At 42.8% G+C, this 23,127-nt stretch overlaps 5 protein-coding genes across 5 annotated transcripts in view; 2 read left to right on the top strand and 3 right to left on the bottom strand.

The window, feature by feature from the left end:
- Nucleotides 1-11,497, top strand: part of LOC115626095 (neurotrimin) — a 31,841-nt gene extending 20,344 nt beyond the window's left edge. The window contains exons 4-9 of the mRNA XM_030521347.1: nt 379-537; nt 605-733; nt 794-944; nt 7,110-7,252; nt 9,857-10,021; nt 10,108-11,497. Coding sequence (XP_030377207.1) covers nt 379-537; nt 605-733; nt 794-944; nt 7,110-7,252; nt 9,857-10,021; nt 10,108-10,280 — 920 coding nt within the window. The 3' untranslated portion in view covers nt 10,281-11,497. The remainder of the gene's footprint in view (nt 1-378; nt 538-604; nt 734-793; nt 945-7,109; nt 7,253-9,856; nt 10,022-10,107) is intronic.
- On the top strand, nt 1,971-4,035 carry LOC115625712 (membrane metallo-endopeptidase-like 1). The gene is made up of 2 exons (XM_030520857.1): nt 1,971-3,582; nt 3,637-4,035. Exons 1-2 carry the CDS (start codon nt 1,995-1,997, stop codon nt 3,972-3,974), a joined length of 1,926 nt encoding a protein of 641 aa, XP_030376717.1. The 5' UTR covers nt 1,971-1,994; the 3' UTR covers nt 3,975-4,035.
- LOC115625711 (endothelin-converting enzyme-like 1) lies at nt 4,094-6,276 on the bottom strand. The gene has a single exon (XM_030520856.1). It carries the CDS (start codon nt 6,212-6,214, stop codon nt 4,175-4,177), a length of 2,040 nt encoding a protein of 679 aa, XP_030376716.1. The 5' UTR covers nt 6,215-6,276; the 3' UTR covers nt 4,094-4,174.
- A 422-nt stretch (nt 11,498-11,919) lies between the features above and the next one.
- LOC115626094 (membrane metallo-endopeptidase-like 1) lies at nt 11,920-13,927 on the bottom strand. Its single transcript, XM_030521346.1, has one exon. It carries the CDS (start codon nt 13,925-13,927, stop codon nt 11,990-11,992), a length of 1,938 nt encoding a protein of 645 aa, XP_030377206.1. The 3' UTR covers nt 11,920-11,989.
- A 568-nt stretch (nt 13,928-14,495) lies between these two features.
- LOC115625718 overlaps nt 14,496-23,127 on the bottom strand; it is a 69,872-nt gene continuing 61,240 nt past the window's right edge. The window contains exons 3-5 of the mRNA XM_030520864.1: nt 19,708-19,839; nt 16,567-18,490; nt 14,496-16,437 (exon numbers count right to left, since the gene is read on the bottom strand). Coding sequence (XP_030376724.1) covers nt 14,515-16,437; nt 16,567-18,490; nt 19,708-19,718 — 3,858 coding nt within the window. The 5' untranslated portion in view covers nt 19,719-19,839 and the 3' untranslated portion in view covers nt 14,496-14,514. The remainder of the gene's footprint in view (nt 16,438-16,566; nt 18,491-19,707; nt 19,840-23,127) is intronic.

Genomic DNA, 23,127 nt, shown 5'->3' with positions numbered 1-23,127 from the left:
TTGCATTTGTCTGATACGTACTCGTATACGAGTATCTGCGGACAGTTGCAGAAAAGTCGGAGTCAACAATGCGTGAAATGTTTTTAGTAACTCTCCTGCCCAGTGGATCCCCCCGCCCCCTCCATCCACCCACTGCCGGGCTTACATTCGTCGTTCGCTCCTTCGCTCCTTCGCTCGTTGCCAAGTTGACGCCAAGTGCCATCAGTTGCAATGTCTGCCAAAATGCAAAACTTTTTACATTTACATCAGGCTTTTTTTTTTCTTCGCCCGCACTTTTGTTTTGAGTTTATGTTGCTCTCGTCTCGTACAAATAATAAGAATGCGAAAGCGAATGCGAATGAGAATAATAATGATATGCATTTGCATGTTCCACCCCAGTGCCGCCCAACATTGACGATGCCCTGACCTCCAGTGACGTCATTGTACGCGAGGGCGACAACGTGACGCTGCGCTGCAAGGCGAAAGGGAGCCCCGAGCCGGCCATCAAATGGAAACGAGATGATGGTAATAAAATCGTCATAAACAAAACACTGGAAGGTAAGCTCAATTCTCGGCCCCTGCTTCCCAGCACCGTCCCCATTCATTGTTCATTCCCCATTGACAGTAAATGACCTGGAAGCGGACTTTCTAGAGCTGGAGCGCATCTCGCGCTTGCACATGGGCGCTTATCTCTGCATTGCATCGAACGGCGTGCCGCCGAGCGTCTCAAAGCGCATTAAAGTCAGCGTTGATTGTGAGTATAGCCCGAAGCAGAGCACTGTGCGATTGCTCTAATCCTACGGCGCGTTTTCAGTTTCGCCAATGGTCTGGATACCCCATCAGTTGGTGGGCACACCCATGGGCTTCAACGTCACGCTCGAATGCTTTATCGAGGCGAATCCCACATCGCTTAACTATTGGACGCGCGAGAACGAACAAATGATAACCGAGTCGCCCAAATACAAGTGAGTTGAGTTTCATTTTTCAAAGGAATGCGGTTAGCTTAAGTGCTCAAAGGAGTCTAATAGCTTATATACATTAATTTACAAATATTAAACCAATTAATGTAAGTCTTAAATAAGCCATTGAATATAATAGCACATGGTATTCAGTATAATTTTAATTTAAGTAAGCTAGGCCTGTTGAACTTATTGCAAAAGTGTGCTGCTCATTCATTCATTAATTGATTTAATATTACTGATTACGCTTAAACCCTCTCATGTCACTCATGTAACATGCAGAGGGAAGCATCTCCGATCTAGACATGTCCATCCGTTCGTCTGTCTGGATGAACGCAAGGATCTCGGAAACTATAAAAGCTGGAATAACCAGACGAGTTTATTTTATTTTTTGGAATTTTCCCCCCCCCTTCCCCCGCTACAGAATTTTGTCAATACTGTCCACATTTCAAAAGCTACCTTAACCAAACTTTGCACACAATATAATCTACTTTTGTTTCAAATTTCATCTAAATCGGTTAATTCTAAGAGAAGTTATTAGCTCTTCATCTTCTTATTTTGCTTCTGTTATGGGCGCATATAACTCAGTCCCGCAAATTTGTCTGCGTACAGGGTATTACCCTGTCGGGCTCGCTCGACTGTAGCGTTTCCTCTTGCTTAGGTTACTAACAGTCGTGTTAAGAGTTCTTCATTAAGCTAGCTAGCAGTACCTTTTCCTTTCTAGTTGGTTTCATCCAGTTCCCATGGCCCATCGGAACAAATAGTTTTAAATAATTACAATAATTACATACAGATGTCACAACAATTCAGTCCGTTATGTGAACAGCAAAATATCAGTATTTGATAACGTCTGAAACAAGTATAATCGAGGCACCTTTAGCACTGCTTGACTGACTGGTGCAGCTGACGTTGTCTCAATATCAGCAATACACAGCGACTATACCTATTCTTTATATAAGTAGTATAAGCCGTGTCGCTTAAATGCGACGTATTTCCCAATTCAATCTATCAGTTGTTGATGTGCGCTTGCTAACGACGACAACGACGATTCATAGAATGGGGAATCGCTGGATTATCGCTGGTCTAGTCGGACTATTGGTGGCGGCCACAGCGAGCCCTACGGCTCAAGTCGATGTAAATGAGAAGCATTTGAGTGAGATACTCAGCTATATGAACGAGAGCGCCGACGCCTGCGACGATTTCTTTAACTATGCCTGCGGCAATTGGAGTGAGCAGCATCTGAGTCTTTATTATACCGAGATAATGGGGGAAGTGGATCTCAAAGTTAATAAAAATTTGGTCAAGCTCATGGACAAGTTGGCGGTCAGTTTGCAGAACAGCAACCATGACGATTCGAACAGCGTGGAGGACAAAGTGTGGCGATATTATCAGACCTGTCGTGGCGCATCATTGGACACGCGTAACCTGAAGCATTATCTAGACTTTGTGCAGCCCGGAGAGCAGGTTCCGTGGCCTCAGCTCGCCGTCAATAGCAAGCAATGGCCGAAGAACAAGTTCAATTGGCTAGAGACGCTTGGTCGGCTTCAACGCTACAGTCTCAACAACGTTCTCATGCGTAGCACGGTGGTACCAAGCTATAAAAACAGTAGAAAGTATGTGATTGATCTCGATAGACCCGTATTCAAGGAGAAGAACCAGCGTTTAAGAGGCAACTTTAGCACAAAGAATATCTTGCTCCAGCTGGGCGTTCCTAAAGGTAGTGCATTAAATTTGGCACGCAAAGTTTATCAGCTCGAATTACTGGTGCGTGACCTGACCGAAGGGGAGGACCTGCCTAACGACAACCTAGCCTTGCATGAGCTGGAGCGTACTATTCAAGCACCTTGGCGCAAATACTTTGAAATTGTTCTGGGCCACAGTGTGCCTCGAGACTTCAAGGTGCAGATAAGCAATGTCGATTATTTTGAGGCTCTCGTCGAACTTCTGAGCAGACAAGAACCTAACGTGGTGGCCAGCTATATAATGGTGCGCTTCATAATTTTTCTGCGTGAGGAGAGCATGGGCATTGACGAGCCAATCGAATGCATACAGGATGTACGACGCAACCTGGATCTGGCCATAAACTTACTTTATGAGGAGCACTTCTACGAATCTAATAGGCAGAAGAACAACGAAGAAGTGACTGCACTTTTCGAGATACTACGCGCTCAGTTCCTGACCGGGATGGATGGCAATGTTTTTAACTTAAATGCAACGCAACGTGAACTGTTGAGGAACAAGACACGTAGCATGGATATTAATATTGGTAATATGCCCAAGGGTGTCAATCATCGTAAATTTGTCACCAATTTCTATAGAGAATTAAGCCTGAGTGAGTCTGATTATGAGGAGAACCATTTGAAGGTGCTGCAGTTTCGAGCGGCTCGATTAATTGAGAAACTCGACCAGCAACAGCCATCACACACGAAATTCGCACTCAACGATGACGGTGATTATGCCATGAGCTCTTCGCCTTTTTATCTGCAACAGCTCAATTTAATTGTTGTGCCCTTTGGCTTACTGCAGGAGCCCGTCTTCAATGCCGATATGCATGATATATTCAAGATTAGTCTGCTAGGATTTATGATCGCTCATGAGATTATACACGGTTTCGACTCCACGGGGTTGGGGTACGATGCGAAAGGTAATGCAAATGAATTAGGCATCGATATTATTTCCAACATGCACTTCACTGCAGCTCTAGACTGTATTAATCGCAATGAGACGGACAATTTGGATGAGCGAATAGCTGACATATCGGGCATTCGCTTGGCCTTCGATGCCTACTTTGCTCCGGGCTCTAAGTACAGTCAAGCACATCCAACCTTCACTACCCTACCACTGAAGAAGATTTTCTTTCTGAACCTGGCACAGTTTTTCTGTGGCAGTTTAGACACTTCTTTTATGAGTCACGACCCAGATGATGTCCGTATAAAGCAATTACTGATCAATTTTCCACCCTTTGCGGAAACGTACGGCTGCCGCCAGGGCCAGGACATCATGCATCCAGCAGAGAAATGTCGGCTTTGGCGTTAAATACAATGTAATGGTTATTTAAAATAAAATTATAATCAATAAATTCGACTAAACATTTTTAGAAGTGTTTTTTTTTTTTTGTTAACTTTTTACTTAAATGTATAGTATTTAGTTTCATATAGTCAGAGAAAGTTTGTCTATTTATTGATAACAAAACTATGCGCTAGAACTAAGGAACAAAATGTACATATATAGTTGGGTCACCATAATCTGCATCGCTGTTTGGACTGCATTTTCGTGCGTCTCTCGCAGCCGAATTCTCGAGAGAACTGTTCAAAGTTAGCCAAAGACTGGATCACACGCAGCTCGTCTACAGCATGCTCCATGTAGGAGTTGGGACGCAATTTACGATGCACTTTACCGCAGAAATGTTGCGCAAAGTGAATGAAGAAGAGCTGTCGTTGACTGAACTGTGGCAGCAAGGTGTCACGGGGCTCCACGGAAGTGCGTCCCGAACTCATATTGAAGTATGTGTCGTAGACGAGGCGCAGGCCCTCGTAATCGGCCAGTTTCTCATTCAGTGAACGGGAACCGGTGGCTAGTTCTTGTTGCATGCAGCGCAGACCTTGCATAAAGCGCTGATTTGCAGCGATTTCCTCGCTGGGACCCATAATGTTGCCTACATTATCGTAATCAATGCCCGATGAGTCGAAGCCGTGCAGCAGCTCGTGAGCCAGCGTGAAACCCAGCACCGCGTACTGCTGCACCAGAGACATGTTGCGATGATAGATGGGCACCTGCAGGAATCCGTAGGGCACCACAATAACGTTGCGTGGCTTCACATAGAAAGGCGAGGATGAGGAGCCCAGCCAGTCGGCTAGCATGTGACTCGAATTGCCGGCCACATCGTTGAAGCCGACAATGCCATTCGGCTCTTCAGTGCTGACATTCAGACGCACCGCCTGAAGCTGTTCGTGATTTTTCTCCACGTTGAGACGCAAAAGACTCAGTTGATTCACATAAAAATTGTGCGGATGCAGCTCCACGCGCTCGTAATACTCTTCGTAGTACTCGGGTGAACTGTTCCTGGGCGAATTGCCGACCTGCAAACGCATGGCCTGCAACTTCTGGCGCAGGGCCAGCACAATGGGCGGCTCCAGCTGCAGTCGATTCTCACGAATGACGTGATCGAAACGTTGCTTAAGCCGCACAAAGAGTTGCTGCACTGCAGCATCCGTGTAGGCGGCTTGACGCGCATAGAAATGTTCGCCAACGAACCAACTGAGAGCCAACGGCATGGCACGTCTCAGACTGGCTACGCACTCCGGGCGAGAAATTTCAGCTGGGCCCTGCAACTTAAGGAAGGCCAGGAACCGCAACATTATGTAATTGCAAATAGTCTCGCGTGGCAGGCGCTCCAGTAGTTGGCAAAGCGCCCTCATATACGGTATATTTTGTATGATGACTGTGGAGTCCAGCCCCGCATCAGGTCCGCGCAGCTGGCGAATGTAGTCCAGCCACTGCAGTTGCGGCATATATTGTTGCAAGTAACCCAATTGCATTTCCTTGGGACCCTCATCGTCCTCCAGTTCTTGCAGGCGATGCAGCTGCAGTTCAAAGGCATCCACCTGCCGCGCCACCTCGTTGGCCACGCGCTTCGTCTGTCCAATGTCTAGCAGCAGCTCGATCATGGCGCCCTGGCCCATCGGTGCCGTCTCGACCAGAAACGGCTTGTCCAGATAGATGCTGTAACTATTCGATTCATCCCAGCGCGGCAAGACCTCCTCCTTGATCAGCACACCATTGAGTCCGTAGAGGCGTAGCTTGGCAATAGCCGCTAGCCAATCAAACTTCGAGGCCTGCCAATTACGCGCCCCATTCCGTGCCAGCAGATACCAGCCCGATTCGAAACAGGGCTGGATGAGCTGCAGATACTTCTTCAGATTGTACGGCTTCACCTTCTTGCAGGAGCGATAATAGATGCGCAGCTTCTGATACACGCCATTGAACTCCGTATCGTTGCGTCGCAGCAGCTGCTCCACTCGACGATTCAGCTCGTAGTCGAGCAGCCCCAGAGTGTCTCCGAATTCCAGCTGATCGATGTGCTGCTGCTGCCACCGCCCGCAGGCGTACTGATAAAAGTTCTCGCACGGACGCGCTGTCGTATCCATATAGCTTTGCAGATTACGGGCCAGCAGCTGCTGAATGCTGAGCGGGGGCCGTGTCTGTCGGCAATTGGTGGGCGTAGTGCGCCAGGCCAGTGAAAACAGCAGCCAGGCGATCAGGCTGAGCTTCAGCATTTTGCGAATTGCGAATTAAAACTGCGCACTGGGGGCTCTGCAAAATCTATAACAGCTGCGCAACTATCTGCTAGTCTTGGAGCGACTTTATCAACAGAGCACTTGTTTACCCACTACCTAGGTACAAACACAGTGACGGTCATACAAATAGGTATGCCAAAATGACGTTCCCTAAAAACTGTTTGTGGACAAAATAAATGCAATTCTAATTGTAAGTAAATTAAATTAAATTAATTAAATGCGGCATCACTACACTTTCGGACGAAAGATTATGTAGAAATAAAAATAAACCCAATTAAGATTTAAAAAATAAATTAGGAAATCGCCTAAATTAAGAGGACTACTATATTTGATTTGCTTGATGTAAGATAAGTTAATTCATGTAATTAATAGCTTACGAGTTATATTTCGTATGCGAGAAATTGTTATCTCTAGCAAGTTCATACAAGTACATCTATTCCATTGCCCTCTGGTATAGATTGTGTGTATTAAGATTGGCCTGCCATGTGCCTCAAGTCTGGCCTGTCAGTCTTCATCGGTCGCTCTCGCATCGCTTGTGTTTTCATTTCGATCGCAACTGCGTTCCAGGTCGCATTTTGATTAGACTTAAGTGAGGCAAAAACGACGACGACGAGTTGCGGCTTATCAATCCGGCAGCTTAAACGTTTTCACCTTGGCCTTGATTCATGATTGGGCCTCATTCAATTTTTACTCACGCCACTGACCTAGAGCGCAATACTGACCTTTGGCACGGCAGTGGCGGTAGGCAGTGGACAGCGGCAACTGCTGACAGTCATTGAACCCATGCTACTATATTTAAGTAGTTGAGCCAACAGCATTGCAGCTACCACTTGTACTATTATATTAAAGGTCTAACTCTCCTCTGATTTCACAGAACGGAAACAATACCCGGCAATCCATCGTACAAGGCAACTATGCGGCTCACCATCAGCAACGTGCAGACCAGCGATTATGGCAACTATAAGTGCGTCGCCAAAAATCCTCGTGGCGACATGGATGGCAATATAAAGCTCTACAGTAAGTGCCGCAATGGGTTATTTATACTTTTTAATATTGGCCTGCAAACCGAAACTGTATTAAGCCAGCTCGCACACACACACACACACACGCACACACTCCTATGCATGTGCGTCCATGATGCAGTCGGCATCATGTCCAGGAATAGCCATACATATAAATTACATGAGTCGCCTAAATATTTTCTGTGTTGGAAATTCAAAACTGCACATTTTGTGGCTTTAATTATGCGGCGGCTCTGCGACTCTATGTGTGTACGTGTGTGTGTGCGTGTGTGTGTGCGTGTGTGTGAATGCCTTTGTCTGCGTATATAGTTGATTAGATTGTGTCTGGTTCCAGTTTATATTACCATTCATATAACCCTATAAACTTCAGCTACACTTTGGCCAAAGGCGGGAATAATGAGATTAAAGAGTATAAATTATTTGTCTGAGAGTTGCGACGCCAGTAATGAACAAGTATCGCAATGGATTTGTTATTAAATAAATAACAATAGAAGTAGTAGCACGCAATTCCTGTGAATATTCGTTTGTAGTCGATTAGAACTTCGTTTAAAGAATTTCTATTCTTCCGACTAATATTTATAATATTTTCAACATATTTTATTTTCGACTAAAATATAAGTGTTTAAATAGTTTAAATTAACGAGCTCTTACAATTAAAAGAAAATGTGTCATAATATTGACTAATCCTTTTGGTGCATGGACAGAATTTACAAACATACTCGTATGCTATGATTCCTTTTTTTTTAGCAATGCGTTTGCAATTAATAATGATTCGAAAGCATGCTATAAAATACCCATAATCTGTCAATTTGCTAAATCACTCCCTGTTGGTGGGCCATTAAAGCAGCATGCTGCGAAATATCACGTCGAGTCGGACACAAAAGTTCATAAAATAATATACAATACAATATAACCAATGTGTTCAATGGCCGGCAAGCCCGGCCAATAAAAAGCCACGGCCAATGGCTGCCGAAATTGTCAATGTGAAAATGCGACAAGTTAATTTATTTTTTGGGCGATAAAAACTGTGGGAGGTCGAACGGGACACAATCGGGGTGCACAAGGAGGGAGGTCCGGCTACCAATTAAAGGTAACAATGAAAGTCAACGGCCGGCGTGAACCAACAACAAAGAGCGAAGCATAGTGGCTGATAATAATAAGGCTGCAATAATGATGACACCCTCTGGAACAAACACACACATACACACACACGACAATGAGAACAATGAACCTTCGACAATGTTATTAAGTGGACAGCCGAACTGCTCCTTCGGCATCCAAAAATTTGTGGCGTTCTATGCCAGCAGCCAGCCCTCAGCACAGTGGCAAGGCCAAGTGCCTGACGCCATAAATTTGACCAACAAATTGTCGTCTAGAATGTGCCGGTAGAGGCGAAGAAAAAGCGGGCAGAAAAGGAAACCAGGACTCCTATGAGTTGCATGGAAAGTAAAGCAAGCTAAGTTAAGTGAGATTGGCCAGAAGTGTAAGATATAAAGTTGCATCGGAATTTTCTTCTTGCTATTATTCATTGCAAACGCATACATACAAGTATTATATTTTATGAAGGGTAACCAGTTGAAAATTAAATTGTCAAAATTGATAGCTATTGAAGAAATATTTCAGCATCTCGCACTTCTACTTTAAGAAAAGGAATTACTTGAATGTATAGCAATAAATAGTCAGTAAAGTAGAATGGAATTTATTACTTAAAAGAGTGTAAAAGAGCAGTACTTATGTGTACTTGTATTAGAATGGCAAAAATAAAGTTTTGAACAATACGTCTTGAGTTAACGATTATAGACAAATACGATTATAGAGAAATACTACGAAATTTTTAAAAACGCGAAAAGAGTGGAGATCGTGACATAGTTTAATGCTGTTATGGTATATAACTGTTACCAAGTTTCAAAAAACAATTAATTTAAAAAGGACTTCAAGCATAGCTTTTTACCTGCTTAAATAGCTGACAATCGATAGAGGAATAATTGGGGAAAATATTATATATAGCTTATATTACTGGCCTAGTCTCTCATTCATGAAACGATCTAACTTATGGATAAGGTTTAAGTTATAACGGTTAAGTTAAGAAATTCGGGTGCTCCGAAGTTAAAATCCTTTATACCTATGTGTGGAATAATTATATCTATAAATTTATAAAAATTTTAAAAATTATGATCGATTACACCTCAATGGTAGACTGTGAGTATGTTGAACCAAAGCAGCAACAACAACAGCTGCTGGCAGAGCTTAAAAGGCTGCATAAATACACATTTTCCCACCTTTCAACAGCGATGAAAATAAAAACTGACTTTTCGCCCCAAAAGACTATTGATTAGCAACAAAAAACTGCACTTTTAATATCAAAGTTAAAGCTTAGCTAACAATTTTAATGAAATTTAGGTTTTATTATAATTACATTATATTACTAAAAACAAACAATAAATCAAAAGCACACAAATATGCCTTTACAGGTGTTATAGTATAATAAACTGTACAATTTGTCATCGTTGCACTCCACCATGATAATGAATTTCATGAGCGCAATTATTCAGTAATATATCACACATATGAAAGTTTCATTGCTTTTCCGGTTTTGCAGTGTCCAGTCCGCCCACAACGCAACCGCCGCCCACAACAACAACACTGAAGCGGACGACAACAGCAACAACAGCAAGTGCGTACGATGGACAGAACACGCCAAGTAATGGAGCTGGCGGAAAGGGCGGCGACGCGCCCACAAATTCCGTAGTTGTCGTTGACAAATGTAAGTGGCGGCTATAAGAAGCCTCTTCAGCTGGCCGTTATCGAGCCTAGGCAAGGCGCTTGACTTTTGTTTTATCTTCTTTTCAGCGGGCACACAGTACCAATCGAATATAAATGAAATTGAAAGATTTGAGCAGAAGCTGACTGGCAAAAATAACAAGGACTACGATTGGCCCAAAGGCAAGGGTAGTGGCACGCAAAACGCTTTGGGTGGCAGCGTCTTCTGTGGACTGCTATTTGCATTAATGGTGGCAGCGTAAGCGGCTTCGGGAAGGACAACGGACACAGTTCTTGAGTATTACTTTTGATTTTAAATATTCCATTTGAATTACATTATTAAAGTGCCATTAAATCAACTAAACTCGACACAAAAACAAACCGAGAAAAAAATTCGAAAAAAGTAACGTACATAAATACTTAAACAAATGCAACATTATTAAGTATTGGCTTCCTTTGTTTAACAAACAGACCTACCTAGCACCCGGCGTTAACTCGGTTTTCCACAAATTGACATTGATATTCAACATTTTAGACAATTAAAGACAGTCCATTATTATTGTGCAACATAGTTAAATAACGACGCCTGAATACCCTTTCCAGAAGGTACCTTAATTCGTATTTTTCACAATTTACATTTTTCATGAGAAACATTTGAACAAATTAGATTTTTATTAAATTTTTAATGGACATTTCAATTGACGAATTTGCATACACAAATATATAGTATGTAGGTATTGTATATTGTATTGTAAGGCCGATTTTGGAGAGGGTATGACAAATAATAAATACGCTATGCAAATAAATGTGCAATTATGGGCACATACTCGTATTTGAAAACAAAGCCCAAGTAAAAACAGACGATTAGGTGTCTGACACACAAATAAACGCAGTATTCAGACACTATTTATATATTAAAAATGTTGCCAAATTGTTAAAACACACGCATACGTGCACCTACACACAGACACATAGAAACACAAACATATTGTAAATAAACACGCACACAGTAAAACAAACAATGCAATTGTAAATTACTCGTATTAAGCATTACAATTAATTGTGCTTTAATTTGTATGAAATTATGTAGGCAGCGAACAATTAATTATATATATACATAAAAACACATACAGAGACACACATATGAGGAGCAGCCCCTTGCTAGGCGTTAATCAAAACCCTAAACCCATTTAACTCAACACATTTTGATAGTATACAAAAAGTTGTTGAGCATCACACAAAACGTGTTGTTGTTGCCGGATTATTTTGATTGACATAAGTATTTATATGGAACATATTTATACATGCATGAGCATAATTATGTACGCAACTATATATATATACACATACCTATATCATAGGCTTTAGTTTGTGTTTGTAATTGGTAAGAGTGATAATGTACATTACAACTAAGATTTATCAAAAGACCGAAGCAAAATAATACAAATCAGAATAAATGCTTCATATGCAAACACTTTAATTCATTGTTTTTTATTGATCTGAAAAGCAATTAATATTTACTACTATTTTTTATTTTTCAATTCTCTTTTAAATTCTCGCCTATATTTCTGAATAAGCAACACCACTCTTGTAGCATACTTTCAGGGGCAAATGAACCAAACGGCATTCTCGATTTCGGACCACCCTGCGCCAACCCTCATTAATGTTTTTCACCTTTCAAAGGTATATCTTTATATTTATTTGTTTAGTCTTGCCTTTCTTGTTTTTAATTATTTAATTATTTAATTTTCTAACTTTTTTTTTCTGGCAGTGAACTTTCTTGCGACTCATCGATCACAGCCCATCCCTTTCTTGGCCACTTAGAGCCAGCGATTGCTGAGCAATCTACTTGCAATCTACTTGGCGTCGCCAAAGGGTTGAGTAACGACTAGCAGTGTACTATTTGCAGACTATGTGCAATAAATATCCATGCATTATTATTGTTATTATATCTATTTACAAATAGAAGGGCCTACCACACTATACAGCGCTGCGAAGCGTTCACATACATGCGAGAGTGGACACCACAGTTAAACTCTCGGGCAAATGCCACATGATTAGCCAAGGTCTGAGGCACCCGTTCGAAGGGTGTGTCATGGCTACTGTCATAGACAATACGTTGCGGACTGACGGCGCAAAAGAACTGAGCGAATTTGATGAAGAAGAGCTGTTGATTGGTTAGTCCATTCGCCTCCTCCAGACCCTCGGCTCGAAACTTGGGCACCAAGCCGTGGCGCCCAAAGTGCGATTCGTAGGCCAGCCGAAAGCCGCTAAAGTCCGCCAACTTTTCATTTAGATTAGAGGTGGGATTGCGACTCAAACATCGAAGGGCGTTGAGCAAGTGTTCTTTTCTCCGCACAGCGTCCATGAAGAGCATGCTAGGTGCGCCATCGGCATCGTACTGCAGACCAATGGGATCGAAGGCATGCATGATCTCATGTCCCAGGGTGTTGCCCAACTCGGCATAGAGAAACAGTTCGTGGAATTTCCGATGGAAAATAGGTAATTGCAAATATGCATGTGGAATGAGGAGACGATTCCTTTGCTGGTCATATGCCGGCGATCCATACGGCCACATATTGAAGCTGTGCTCCGGCGCCGTGGACGGTAGGAGCAGCCGCTGCAGTTCCCGGAACACGCGATGTTGCAGGGCGTTCAAGTGATTCCATTGAAAGTATCCCGGTAGCACATCCAAGCCGGCATAGTATTCGGAATAATAGTCGGCATTCACACCCTTGGGTAGATTACCAATGTTCAGCTGCATGTGCTGCATCTTTTTTTGCAGAAATTCAAGCTCTTCCTCATTTAAATCCGCAGTGTGTTCTTCGAGGAACTCAATGAATTTGCTCTGTATGCTTTTAAAAATGCGATTAATGACTGCATCCGTCTCCTGACGGACATAACGATAGCGCTCTCTCTCATTTATGTAATCTAAAGCCAACGACATGAGTCCGCGCTGATGTCCCACACAGTGCTCAGGTGTATTGCTGCGTGGCTGCTCGCGTCTCAGATAAACGAGTAGCTGGAGGCGCAGCAGATGCAATATGGTCTCCGAAGAGGTTTTACTTAGCAGGTCGGACAACTTGCGCAAATAGCTTAGACTACGCACCAGAATGGGCGTTTCTGGGGGCAGTGGTGCACCATAAAGCTGCTTCAGATAGTCGCTCACATCCAGCATTGGCAGCCGATGCTGTAGCTCGCTCAGACTCAACTCGGTTAGGGGCTGCGATGCAGATGTGCTGCGCCATAGTTGCTGTAGCTTGTGGTTCAGCTGTTTTACTTGATCGGCCAGCGCAGCCGGTTGTAGCAAAGACAGCTCCTGCTGCGCATGCTTGTCCCAAGACATGTGAGTTGGTCGGCCCAATTGTAGAATGTACGAACTGGCATTACGATTCTCCAGTTTCAGTTGCATCAGCACATCATTCAGTCCAATGGCGCGGAGACGCCCCAATGTGTGGGTCCAGCGGAAGTATGCAATGTTGGCCGTATCCGCTGTAGCCCCAACCACCGGCCACTCCACATTGTGCGCCGGCTTTAAAAGCTCCAGGTAGCGCTCCAGCTCCTGTCCAGCTTGGATGCTGTTCTCAAGACAGGTCTCGTAGTAGACGCGCACTTTCGCGTACAACGGCAGCGTTTCGATCTTGTGCGCCCGGGCTCGCTCCTCTATTAGCTCCGCTAGTTGCCGATTGGCGTTGTACTCCAAACTGCCAATGACGTCCACGTAGCTGTTGCTGCTGTTCTCACCCTGCTGCCGTTCCCAATTGCCGCAGGCATACTCATAGAAGCGTTCACACGGCGGCTGCTCCAAGTCCATGTAGCTGAACATGGTGCGCAGCAGGTCCGAGTTCACATCTTCCGCTTCGATCCGCACCATGCGTACCACCAACAGCAGCACTACAGTATTCCACATCAAGGCAGTGAACCAAATCAAAACGAAACGAACCGCAAGCGCACGTTACAGCCACGAAACTGGCGCGCCGCTGACGCTTCCCACTCGACTTTGTCACACGGCTTATCGGGAGGAAGAGCACCCCTCACGGGCCGAGGTGGTGCTACTGATAAAGCAGCTGGGAGCTTACTTTCGGTCGCTCACCGTCTGCTCTTCATCCTAATGCTCAAGTTGTTGTTTATGGTCACTGCCGGGGCAACTGGTGAAATCGAAACCGGGCCCAAGTTGAAGGCTACGACATCGCAGCTATTTTGTTGATGTTTGTCGAGTGAGCGTTTGAATACAAATTACACAATTTCTTAAATTTGTCACGAGCCTAAGCAATGACCGACATATTGTAGCATTATTGCCCTTAACTTCTTTAAATTTAAACATTAACATATTCTTAATATATTAAGTGTATTTTCTTTTTGAATAGTTGTAAATAAAAACTTTATGTTTTCTGTTTGCATTATATTTATTTTAAATAAAGAAGTTTATTACAATCGAATCATATTCTTAACATTAAATGTTAGTGCTCGGGATAAAACATTAATTAATAATACAATTTAGACAGCCACAGCGCGTCGATCCAGTAGGGTGTCGAGAATTTTGTCCATGTGCTCGCTGCAGTTAGTCAAACAAACGTCCGCATACTCACTAAGGAAATACATAAAGCTCTCCAGCTGTTCCATAGAGCAAGTACGGAATCCGTTGTTGAGCCCGATGCTGTCGATAGCCCGAATGATGGCCCGTAACTTGTGGATATATTCCGGCGATTCGCGGCTATGGCTTAGGGACCCATCGGTCAGATTAGTCGGCTTGGCGTAGCTTCGTATGCGCTGCTCCACATTCTTCAGTTTTAACTTTTGCTGCTGTAGGGTTTCAAGCATTTGGGGCATACATATGGATGTCTGCTTGGAGGAATCAGTCGAAGACAGCTTTCTTGGCGACGCTTTTTCGAACAGCTCATCCAGGGGGACATTTTCATAGTCCATGCTGAACATTTCTGGCGAGAAGGAGAGCCGTCCACTGTTACTGAAACTGTCCGATTCAAACTCCGAGTGATCGAGATCGCTGGTCTTGATGGCGTTCGAATTGTTGTTTGGCCAGGCGTACTTGCTACGTCCCTCAAGTCCATTACTATTCCCCGTCTGTAGACCCACAAGCATGCTGTAGCTACTCTCAATTGAGAACTTTGGCGTGTTAAGCCAGAACTCGGGCACGCTGGAGAACTCAATGTGGTCGACGCCGAAACGAAGCTCCTGCTCATTGCCAGAAGTGGTTAACTCCGTTTTTAGGAACTGGAACAGGCGCTGTATCTTCTCATCAGTCATCAACTTGCCGCTGAAAGGCACAGCCAGATCTCCACTAGCAAACCAATAGTGCGAGCAACCTTTGACACCGGGTGGGCGCGGCGGAAGCGATTGAGGATCTGATGGGTCCTTTTGCAACGTAAACTTGTGACCGTCGATGCCAAATGCCAGATCGCGTGTTTCGCAACTCTTTTGTGTAAAGATCTCGTAGAGTAGACGCAGTCGCTCTGGTGCATTGTGAAAGATCTCCAATGAGACCGTAAAATCGCCGGCAGCTATCCAGAACATGGACACGGGCTTACTGGTGGTCAGATCATCCAGGTTCGAAGGCATGTCAGCCGTGGGTGCATTGGCAAAGAACGCACTCTCGCTGGCGCTAAAGCTACAAGGTGTAATAGGCGCGCTGTTTGTTGTATCCAAATGCGTTTCCAGCGGATGATCCTCGCGTATTACCTGCATGGCCAGTGAGCTGCGTCGCGGCTCTCGCTGCTGCTTAGCAGATTGAGGAATGGGGCTGAATAGTTGTTGCTGCGCCATGCTGCCGGCATGGCCGGAGCCGCGAAGTCCATGACCTTTGACGGGCGTGGAGAAGCACGATGGCTTGGTGTTATCCAAAGTATTGCGTGGTGAGCAGTTTTCGGCTGGTGATGCGTTCTCCAGCTGTCTCGTTGATGAGCGACGCATGGGACTCTGGTCTGGCTCATTAGATCCTGTCTCAAATCCTTGATCTATAAAGCTGTCGGCCAGAGCTCTTGGCTCGATTTTAAGCGATTGATTCAATGATGGGCGAGGCGTTTGCGACTGTTCATGGTCGCTACCAGCATTCGGTGGCGATGGTGAAGACATAACCGTCAAGGTATAGGCCGATTTAATTTTGCGCGGCGAATTTACGTGACGCATCAGTGACTTATCCAACTCAATGTAACTTTGCTCCGTAGTGGGAGGCGAAGGTGCCTTTTTCTTGATATGATGTGCTGACGTCTTTTTATAGTCTGAATCGGAATCTGTGCTAGTCACAGCAGCCGTGGCCTCCACAATTGAATTTTCCTTCTTCCATGTGAGTGTGCGCCTCATTTTCTTTTTACGCGGCGGCCGCAAAGGCTTCACGAATTCAAAGTCCTTTGAAAGAGTTTCCTGATTTTGCTGATTTTCCGGCTGAGAGTCGTCGCTGGTTATCTGGTTATCGCAAAACAAAAATTTTATGATAAAAGGTTAATAATAATTTATTTATATTTAACACTTAAACATTTCATCGGGTGACCTATCTATCCCCGTAGTTTAAATGTATATGTTTAAGGGACTTACCTTTGGTAGCGTTGACAAACCCGATTCGCTTTCCTCAGCATCGGATGGCTTATAGGACGACGACACAGATGCACTGCTCGATGATATGGAAGACGACTGTGTCTGTAAACTTGTGCGCGGCTTGGGAATTGGTGGTGCACGCCGTTTAGCCTTGCGGGGGGTGCACTCGGAAGGTGTGACAGTTGAAGGTGTATCTATCAAGGGGGAAGAAGGCGTACCAGAATCCAACATCTCGTTTCCAGCAACGGTATCTATATCCTTTTCCTCAAATGACATTAGCTCTTTATTCCTTGATTCTTCCAATTTGGCAATAGCTTCCTCCAGCAATCTTTCTACAGCTGACTTTTGAGTCACATCTGCTGTATTGTCTTTTACTTGGCTTGACTCCTCTTCCTCATCCTCGAGCGTTATCTCAATGGTCTGCTCGCTATTGCATGCACTTGTAATATCAAAGAGCACTCCGTTCTCCTCGCGCAGCCAGTTGTAAAATAGACTCTCCAGCTGCTCGTTTGGAAAAAACAACTTGCTATCGCCACTAAGACGCTCGTTCCGAGTTCGCCGAATTTTCTTGGGTGGGGCATATGCCTCCGTGGGCAGTACACTTCGAATAGATGAAATGTTGCGTTTGTGAGTTTGCGTTATGGATTCAACCGACAAATCGCAACGCTTGCTCTTTGATGGTGAACGACGTTTTGGACTTGGCTTGAGTACCACGGTCAGAGTACTAATATGCAGGTTTTCTGAAGATTTCGGAGATACTGGCGATGATGGTGAAACCACAGATTTGTGGCCGGGCAAGGAGCGTGGTGGCGAGGTAGTTGTATTAAGGACGCATTTTGCTTCCAGCTCCTGGGTTATTTGCTTGACACTTGCCTGATGCTCGGTCACTACTTCGCCACGTGCAATCTGTTTTTTGACTTGCTCCTTTATGCCCTCAGCATGGGCATTGAATTTTGGATGCTTGGCGGACATTTCGCCTACGAATTTGTTGAAGAGCAATGCCTTGTCCTTGACACTCAATTCCCGAAAAACATCTTCGGCGACAAGACAGGGACTGTGGGCGACTATCGAATTACCTTTACGGCGTTGACGAGGACTGGGTACTGGACTGGGCAGCCCAGGCAATCGGTAGCTGACTGGCTTATAACGCGGCGCTGGTTGTGGTGGTCTTTTCGGAGGCAGCTTTGCTTCTGGTGAGTCTTCGTTTTGCAAAGGCGCATATTGTTGTCCCTCCGAGGTGCGCCGCATAACCTGACTGATTTTGGAGTTGAAGAGCTGCGCCATTTCCTTCACCTTCATCGGTAGCCTGGCTGGCTTAGTGACACGTGACGGAGTTATAGTCGCTGCCAACGAAGCCAATGGCTCGGGCTCAACCTTCATCTCATATTTTTGCTTCAGTTCGCTTATCTTAATCGCGCTATTCAAGGGCTTGGCTGGCGAAGTTTTTTGTGTGGCCGGCTGTTCCGCCTTTGATTTAAATGTGGCTATGGCGTTAGCTACTTTACCCTGGCATGGAAGCGTTGTGTTTGTCATCTTTGTTGGCGTAACTGGCACATCTTCATCGAAATACTTCATCAGATTCTCAATGCTGGACAAGTCTAGATCGGTAACTTGTACCCGTGAAGGCACTGTATAGGAGTTTTGATGCTCTAGTGCTGTGAGAAAACGATCATCATCCAATGAGGAGATCTCAAAGAGTTCCTCACGTGTCATTCTGGCCTTTAGCAGGCCACTACCATCGCCAGCTATTGAATAGCGGTGTTGACGACGCTCTTCAATTTCCGCATCCAACTGCAGCAGCTCGCTGAGATCCGCACTGTTCATGTGAGCTGTGTCTACTTTGAATTCGTTTTGCTTCTGATTGTTTGGCGTAGAATTGCTGAGCACCATTTTTGCTTCAGTATTGTTACTTTCTTCGTTATAGCTTAAAGGAAATATAGAGTGTGTGTGCACGTTAGACGTTGCAGTTTGTAACTGTGATGAAAGGCGATAAGTGTTTGGTTTTTATATATTGCGCGGTACTGTTAGCAGGTCATGTTATGCCGACCGTTGCAACCGCCATGCAAATTTTTATGACCCGCTAATCCGCCCAACGATGCCTGCCTGACCTGTGGGGTGGATTTCCATAGCAGCTGTGTGTGTGGGTTTTCCTCACACTGCCAACTAACTAGAATTTAATTAGGGTCGCGAGTTTTCTGCAGCTGCTGACTTGTGGGCAGGTAGTTAACGGCGAGTGCCCTTTGCAAGTTTGTCGAGAATTCGCTTTAATTGGGTAATCGAAGGCAGCGCAATGTGCTTACGGCTTCTCAAAATATAATTCGGCATTTGGTAATCCGGCCCTTTGCGACATCACAAACAAAAACAAAATCTCTACGTGGAATCAGTTAATCCCTCGTATACATATCTATATATTTAAATGGTCAATACGAATAAACTGAAGCTAGTAAAATTTTTTCTATAAATGAACTTACAATCTTCACAAACTAGAAATCCTGCAAAAAATCTAAATACTGCCGGCTGTTAAATTAAATGGGAAGTTGCGAAAGAATTTTCTCTTTGTTCTGCAGGTGAGCCTGAACAAGTTGTAGTATGACGTTTAATTAAAATTAAATCAAACAGAGCACATGGTACTGAAAACTTTTGTAAAGAACTCTTTAAAAAAATGCAATAAAATTTGGCGCATGCAAAATAATAATTAAGTTCGTTTCAAGTGAATAAGTTTAAGTCAGCCTGCAGATTATTTGTTTGGCTTTGTCGTCATTCCTTTGTCAATTATACTCCTAATAAAACAATTTTGAGCAACAAACATATTCAAACATTCGCAAATTAGTGTGTCAAGCATGCCAAGCTGCTGAAATCTTTTCAAGCACCTTCTTCTTAAGTAGATCTGCTCAAGAGCTCCTGAAGTGCTTAGCTCGACAGCAATTTTTGTTGCAGTTGCAGTGCCCCGAAACATGCCACATTTTAATGCAAACGTGGTTCAACACAGAAGAGCCCACATGTGTGCTGAAGCTCCGCTAACAAGACCCACAGGATTTCTCACCCACAATAAAAATCACAAGCAAAAATTTACGCTCCTGGTGAGGGCGGTGTGGGCTTTGATTTCATAGCGTGCTCTATACTCTGTCGATTTGAACTCACCTCAACGTCATCTTCTTTTCATTGTTGTTGTCAGCGTTGTCGAGTGAGCTGAGACTTTGTTGCCATCGTATGCAAATCACAGTCAAGCTGTAACGCAGGTGTTAAGACGCACGTGGATGATGGCTTTGGCGGCTGAAAATAGACAACATCCATACACACATCTCGCGTTTATAATATGTACTTGTATTTAGAATGGAACTTAGGAAAGCTATGCCGAAGCTTACCTTATAAATGGACAATTTCAATTTACTAAGAGGTACGTGGCATATTTCTATGCATAGCCAAACTTTGTCTAGACAACAAATTTGCCAAGCAAATAGAACACAAAAACTCAATGGGTAAAAGGTTGTTCTTATTTTCTTGATTTTTTTTATTATTATTTTTCTCAAACATTTCTTGCCATCACTCTCTCTCATTTATTTGTTGTTTGTGCATTTGTTGTATAAAAGGGCTTTCAATAACTTTAATATCATTTGTGTAGAGCGCGAGCATAAACCAGACAGCGGAAATTGAATTACTTCAAGTGTAAGCAGCTCGAGTGGCTCCGGGGAAAAATAGTAGCTGGAAGAAAAGAGTAAGGGATATGCATTGCTTACTTTAAAAGCAAAAAATAGTAATAAAAAATCCGACCGCAGACACTTAATGCGCCCTATAGAGAAAGTAGCAAGCAGTATTTGGTTTCAAGAGGGCCGCGGGTCGGGAAGAGATGGGTGGAAAGAGCCTGTACGCGTAAGTGAACATTTAACAAGGCAAATAGTTGGGCTAACAGTTACGTGCTACTCTCAATATTGCCCTACAAAAAAAGTGGGAGCTATGCTATTTCAGGACAAATGGAAATACCTCTTTTGTTGTCATGCAAACAATCCACGATGACATTTTGTAAATCAAATTTTTTTTACCTTGACTTGACCTAATGATATGTATAGGTTTGGTTGGAAGAATATTTTTCATTTTTTATTAACTGGATGTAAAGAACTTTTAAATAACATGTACACAAATAAAAATTGGTATTAATCCATAGCAAGTATTTATAATGTTAGACTCGCATGGTCTTATAGTTGCGGGGTTTCTAGGTTAATGGTAAGCCACATTGTCTGTTTGCGAAAAGTGTTGAAAAGTTGACATTCACCCACGTTTTGGTCTCTGTCTTTTATTTCTCATTTTTGGTTGCAACGCCTTTTCTGTTTAATAAAAATATGAAAATATGAAAATTTCGGTCCGAAGTTTGCAGAAGTTCGACGAGGCAGTGGTGGAAGCAAAGCGAGTGGATGTAAATAAGAACAGAGGATGTGTCGGGGTAGTGAATATTGTTGCCATTGAAGCGTTCAAGGCGTTTTTAACAGGCTCGCACATATGTACATATATGTATGTATGTTAATGTGTATGTGTTTGCGTATGCATGAGAATACGGAGAGATATGGACAGATGCGATATACTATATGGGCAGACATGCGAAGCATGCGAAAGATTAATTTTCGTGTTTCCCTGTTAATAAATTAATAAATTAAATTGGCATTTTTTCTTTATGGCCGGCAACCGCTTTGCCACTTTGTTTTACATTCCCATAATGAATTCTGCACCGAAAAAAGTGAAACGTTTTAATAATACTCATTTTTGTGCCTTTTTCACTTTGACGCACGGAAAATGCCACCGCATCTGCATGGTAAATATTTTTAAAGCAGTTAAATAATTTTGAATCGCTTTTTTCAACTGAAATTCATACTCTACTATTTGGAGAGTATTTTATTTATTTCTACCTTAACCAGCGGGCAATGGAAACGGGCATTATACTTGTATAAAAGAAAAAGTAAAGCAAGGCTTCAGATTTGTACGTGTTCGATTAATTTTTATTATTATTGCACTTAACATTGAACTCATTATATTTGATAGAAAGGTAATTTGCAGAGTTTTTTTAACGCCTGACATTTTTTGCTTAATAACTAAGTGAGGGTAATAACGAGTATATGATTAAATTAAAATGAAGACATAACTATCATAAAAATGACTAGTTTTACTTCCAGATATTTGCATAACTTTTTTCTAAAACAAGTAGATTCCCGAAATTTCCGGAAACCAAGGCGATAAGAAGGCCATTGAGGTCTTTGAAAGAGTATGTAAACTTCGACAAATAGCTTTCAATTACCATTTAAAGGTGTCGCAGAGCTCAGAAATATATTAATTTATTTTATGGTTGGTCTTTTTTGCCGGAGAGATTTCTAGTAGATTTATGTGTGTGCACTAAACTGCATTTTAATTAAAATGCTATTCATTAAATCAAATGATGCATTTAGCTTTCATGAATTATAAAATGTGTTTAATCTTTGAATAAAGAAGAGTATGAAGAGAGAGAGCAAAAGCAAAAGAGGAAGGGTAGACACAAAAACAACGAGCGCTGAAGATTGCGAGTAAATCTCATTCGAGTAGGGAAAAACGCGAGACTAAAAGCTTTATTGAATTACTAGCTATATATTCCGATTATCTCTCATTTGCATTTAAAAAATATGAAACGTATTAAACACTTGTACAATTAAATGGGCCGGAGCTTTTATTGATATTGGAATATCACACCTATCGGTAGGGGATGTAACATAAAAACAACTGCGCATCGTTTTCAGAAGTACAAAGTGCCAAGCCCCCTATATGTACAGCTAACGATAGCCTATAGAATTTCACTCTTGTGTGCCAGTCTGCGTGGCTGTTTGTATGTAGGAATGTGCCGCTGCTATGGCATACATAAGCCCACGCAGAACGCTTATCATTAGCGCAGTTCTCTGACCCCAGTCAGACCTCTCGTGCTTAAATCTACTCATTAATTGCAACGCCAAATTGCGTCATCCACAAATTCAATGGCTTATCGCCAAGAACCACGACAACGACGACAATTAATAACTAAAACATGAATTGTAACAATTTCTTAATATGAGTCGACCAGTAATCATTAAAATACACTGTGAGTACATAATTGCGGACCATTTATCACTTAATGTTCCAAATTAATTTAAAGGTTGTCCAAATTGTTATGGAAATGTTTCAAACAAAGCTCTGAGAAAACAAATTTAGTTCATAGTAAGACTTCGCTTTTAGAAAAGCTGTTGAAAAACGGAGCGTTTTAATATTTTTGTTTCCTTTTAATTATTTTGTAACCTCATACTCATTTAATTTCAGAACTTTATCAGCATTTAATTTGCAAATATTATTATTCCTTAACAAGCGATTTTAAAGAGCTTCAGAACTTAATATTCGAATTCTTCGTTTCTGTTCTGAAAACAAAATAGTTTAAGGCAAAAACTTTGTGATTGCGTAATTTTTAAACAAGTCATGTTTATATATGTTCCATTTTCTAGTTGCCTTCTTTGCTTGTTATTATTGTTATTTTGTGAAAATTAATTTTTCTTTCCTGAGCTATGGCTTGTTATGTTT

Source organism: Scaptodrosophila lebanonensis, unplaced genomic scaffold (assembly GCF_003285725.1).
Source record: "Scaptodrosophila lebanonensis strain 11010-0011.00,11010-0021.00 unplaced genomic scaffold, SlebRS2 tig00000080-arrow-pilon, whole genome shotgun sequence".
Taxonomy (NCBI): Eukaryota; Metazoa; Arthropoda; class Insecta; order Diptera; family Drosophilidae; genus Scaptodrosophila; species Scaptodrosophila lebanonensis.
The sequence above is the reverse complement of the archived record's forward strand: the minus strand, read 5'-3'. Positions and strand labels throughout refer to the sequence as shown.

Bases quoted from the DNA above. Each gene is read 5' to 3' on its own strand.
- LOC115625711 (XM_030520856.1), bottom strand. From the start codon at position 6,214: ATGCTGAAGCTCAGCCTGATCGCCTGGCTGCTGTTTTCACTGGCCTGG.
- LOC115626094 (XM_030521346.1), bottom strand. From the start codon at position 13,927: ATGTGGAATACTGTAGTGCTGCTGTTGGTGGTACGCATGGTGCGGATC.
- LOC115625712 (XM_030520857.1), top strand. From the start codon at position 1,995: ATGGGGAATCGCTGGATTATCGCTGGTCTAGTCGGACTATTGGTGGCG. The intron at 3,583-3,636 runs GTAATGCAAATG...ACTTCACTGCAG, and splicing joins GTTGGGGTACGATGCGAAAG to CTCTAGACTGTATTAATCGC.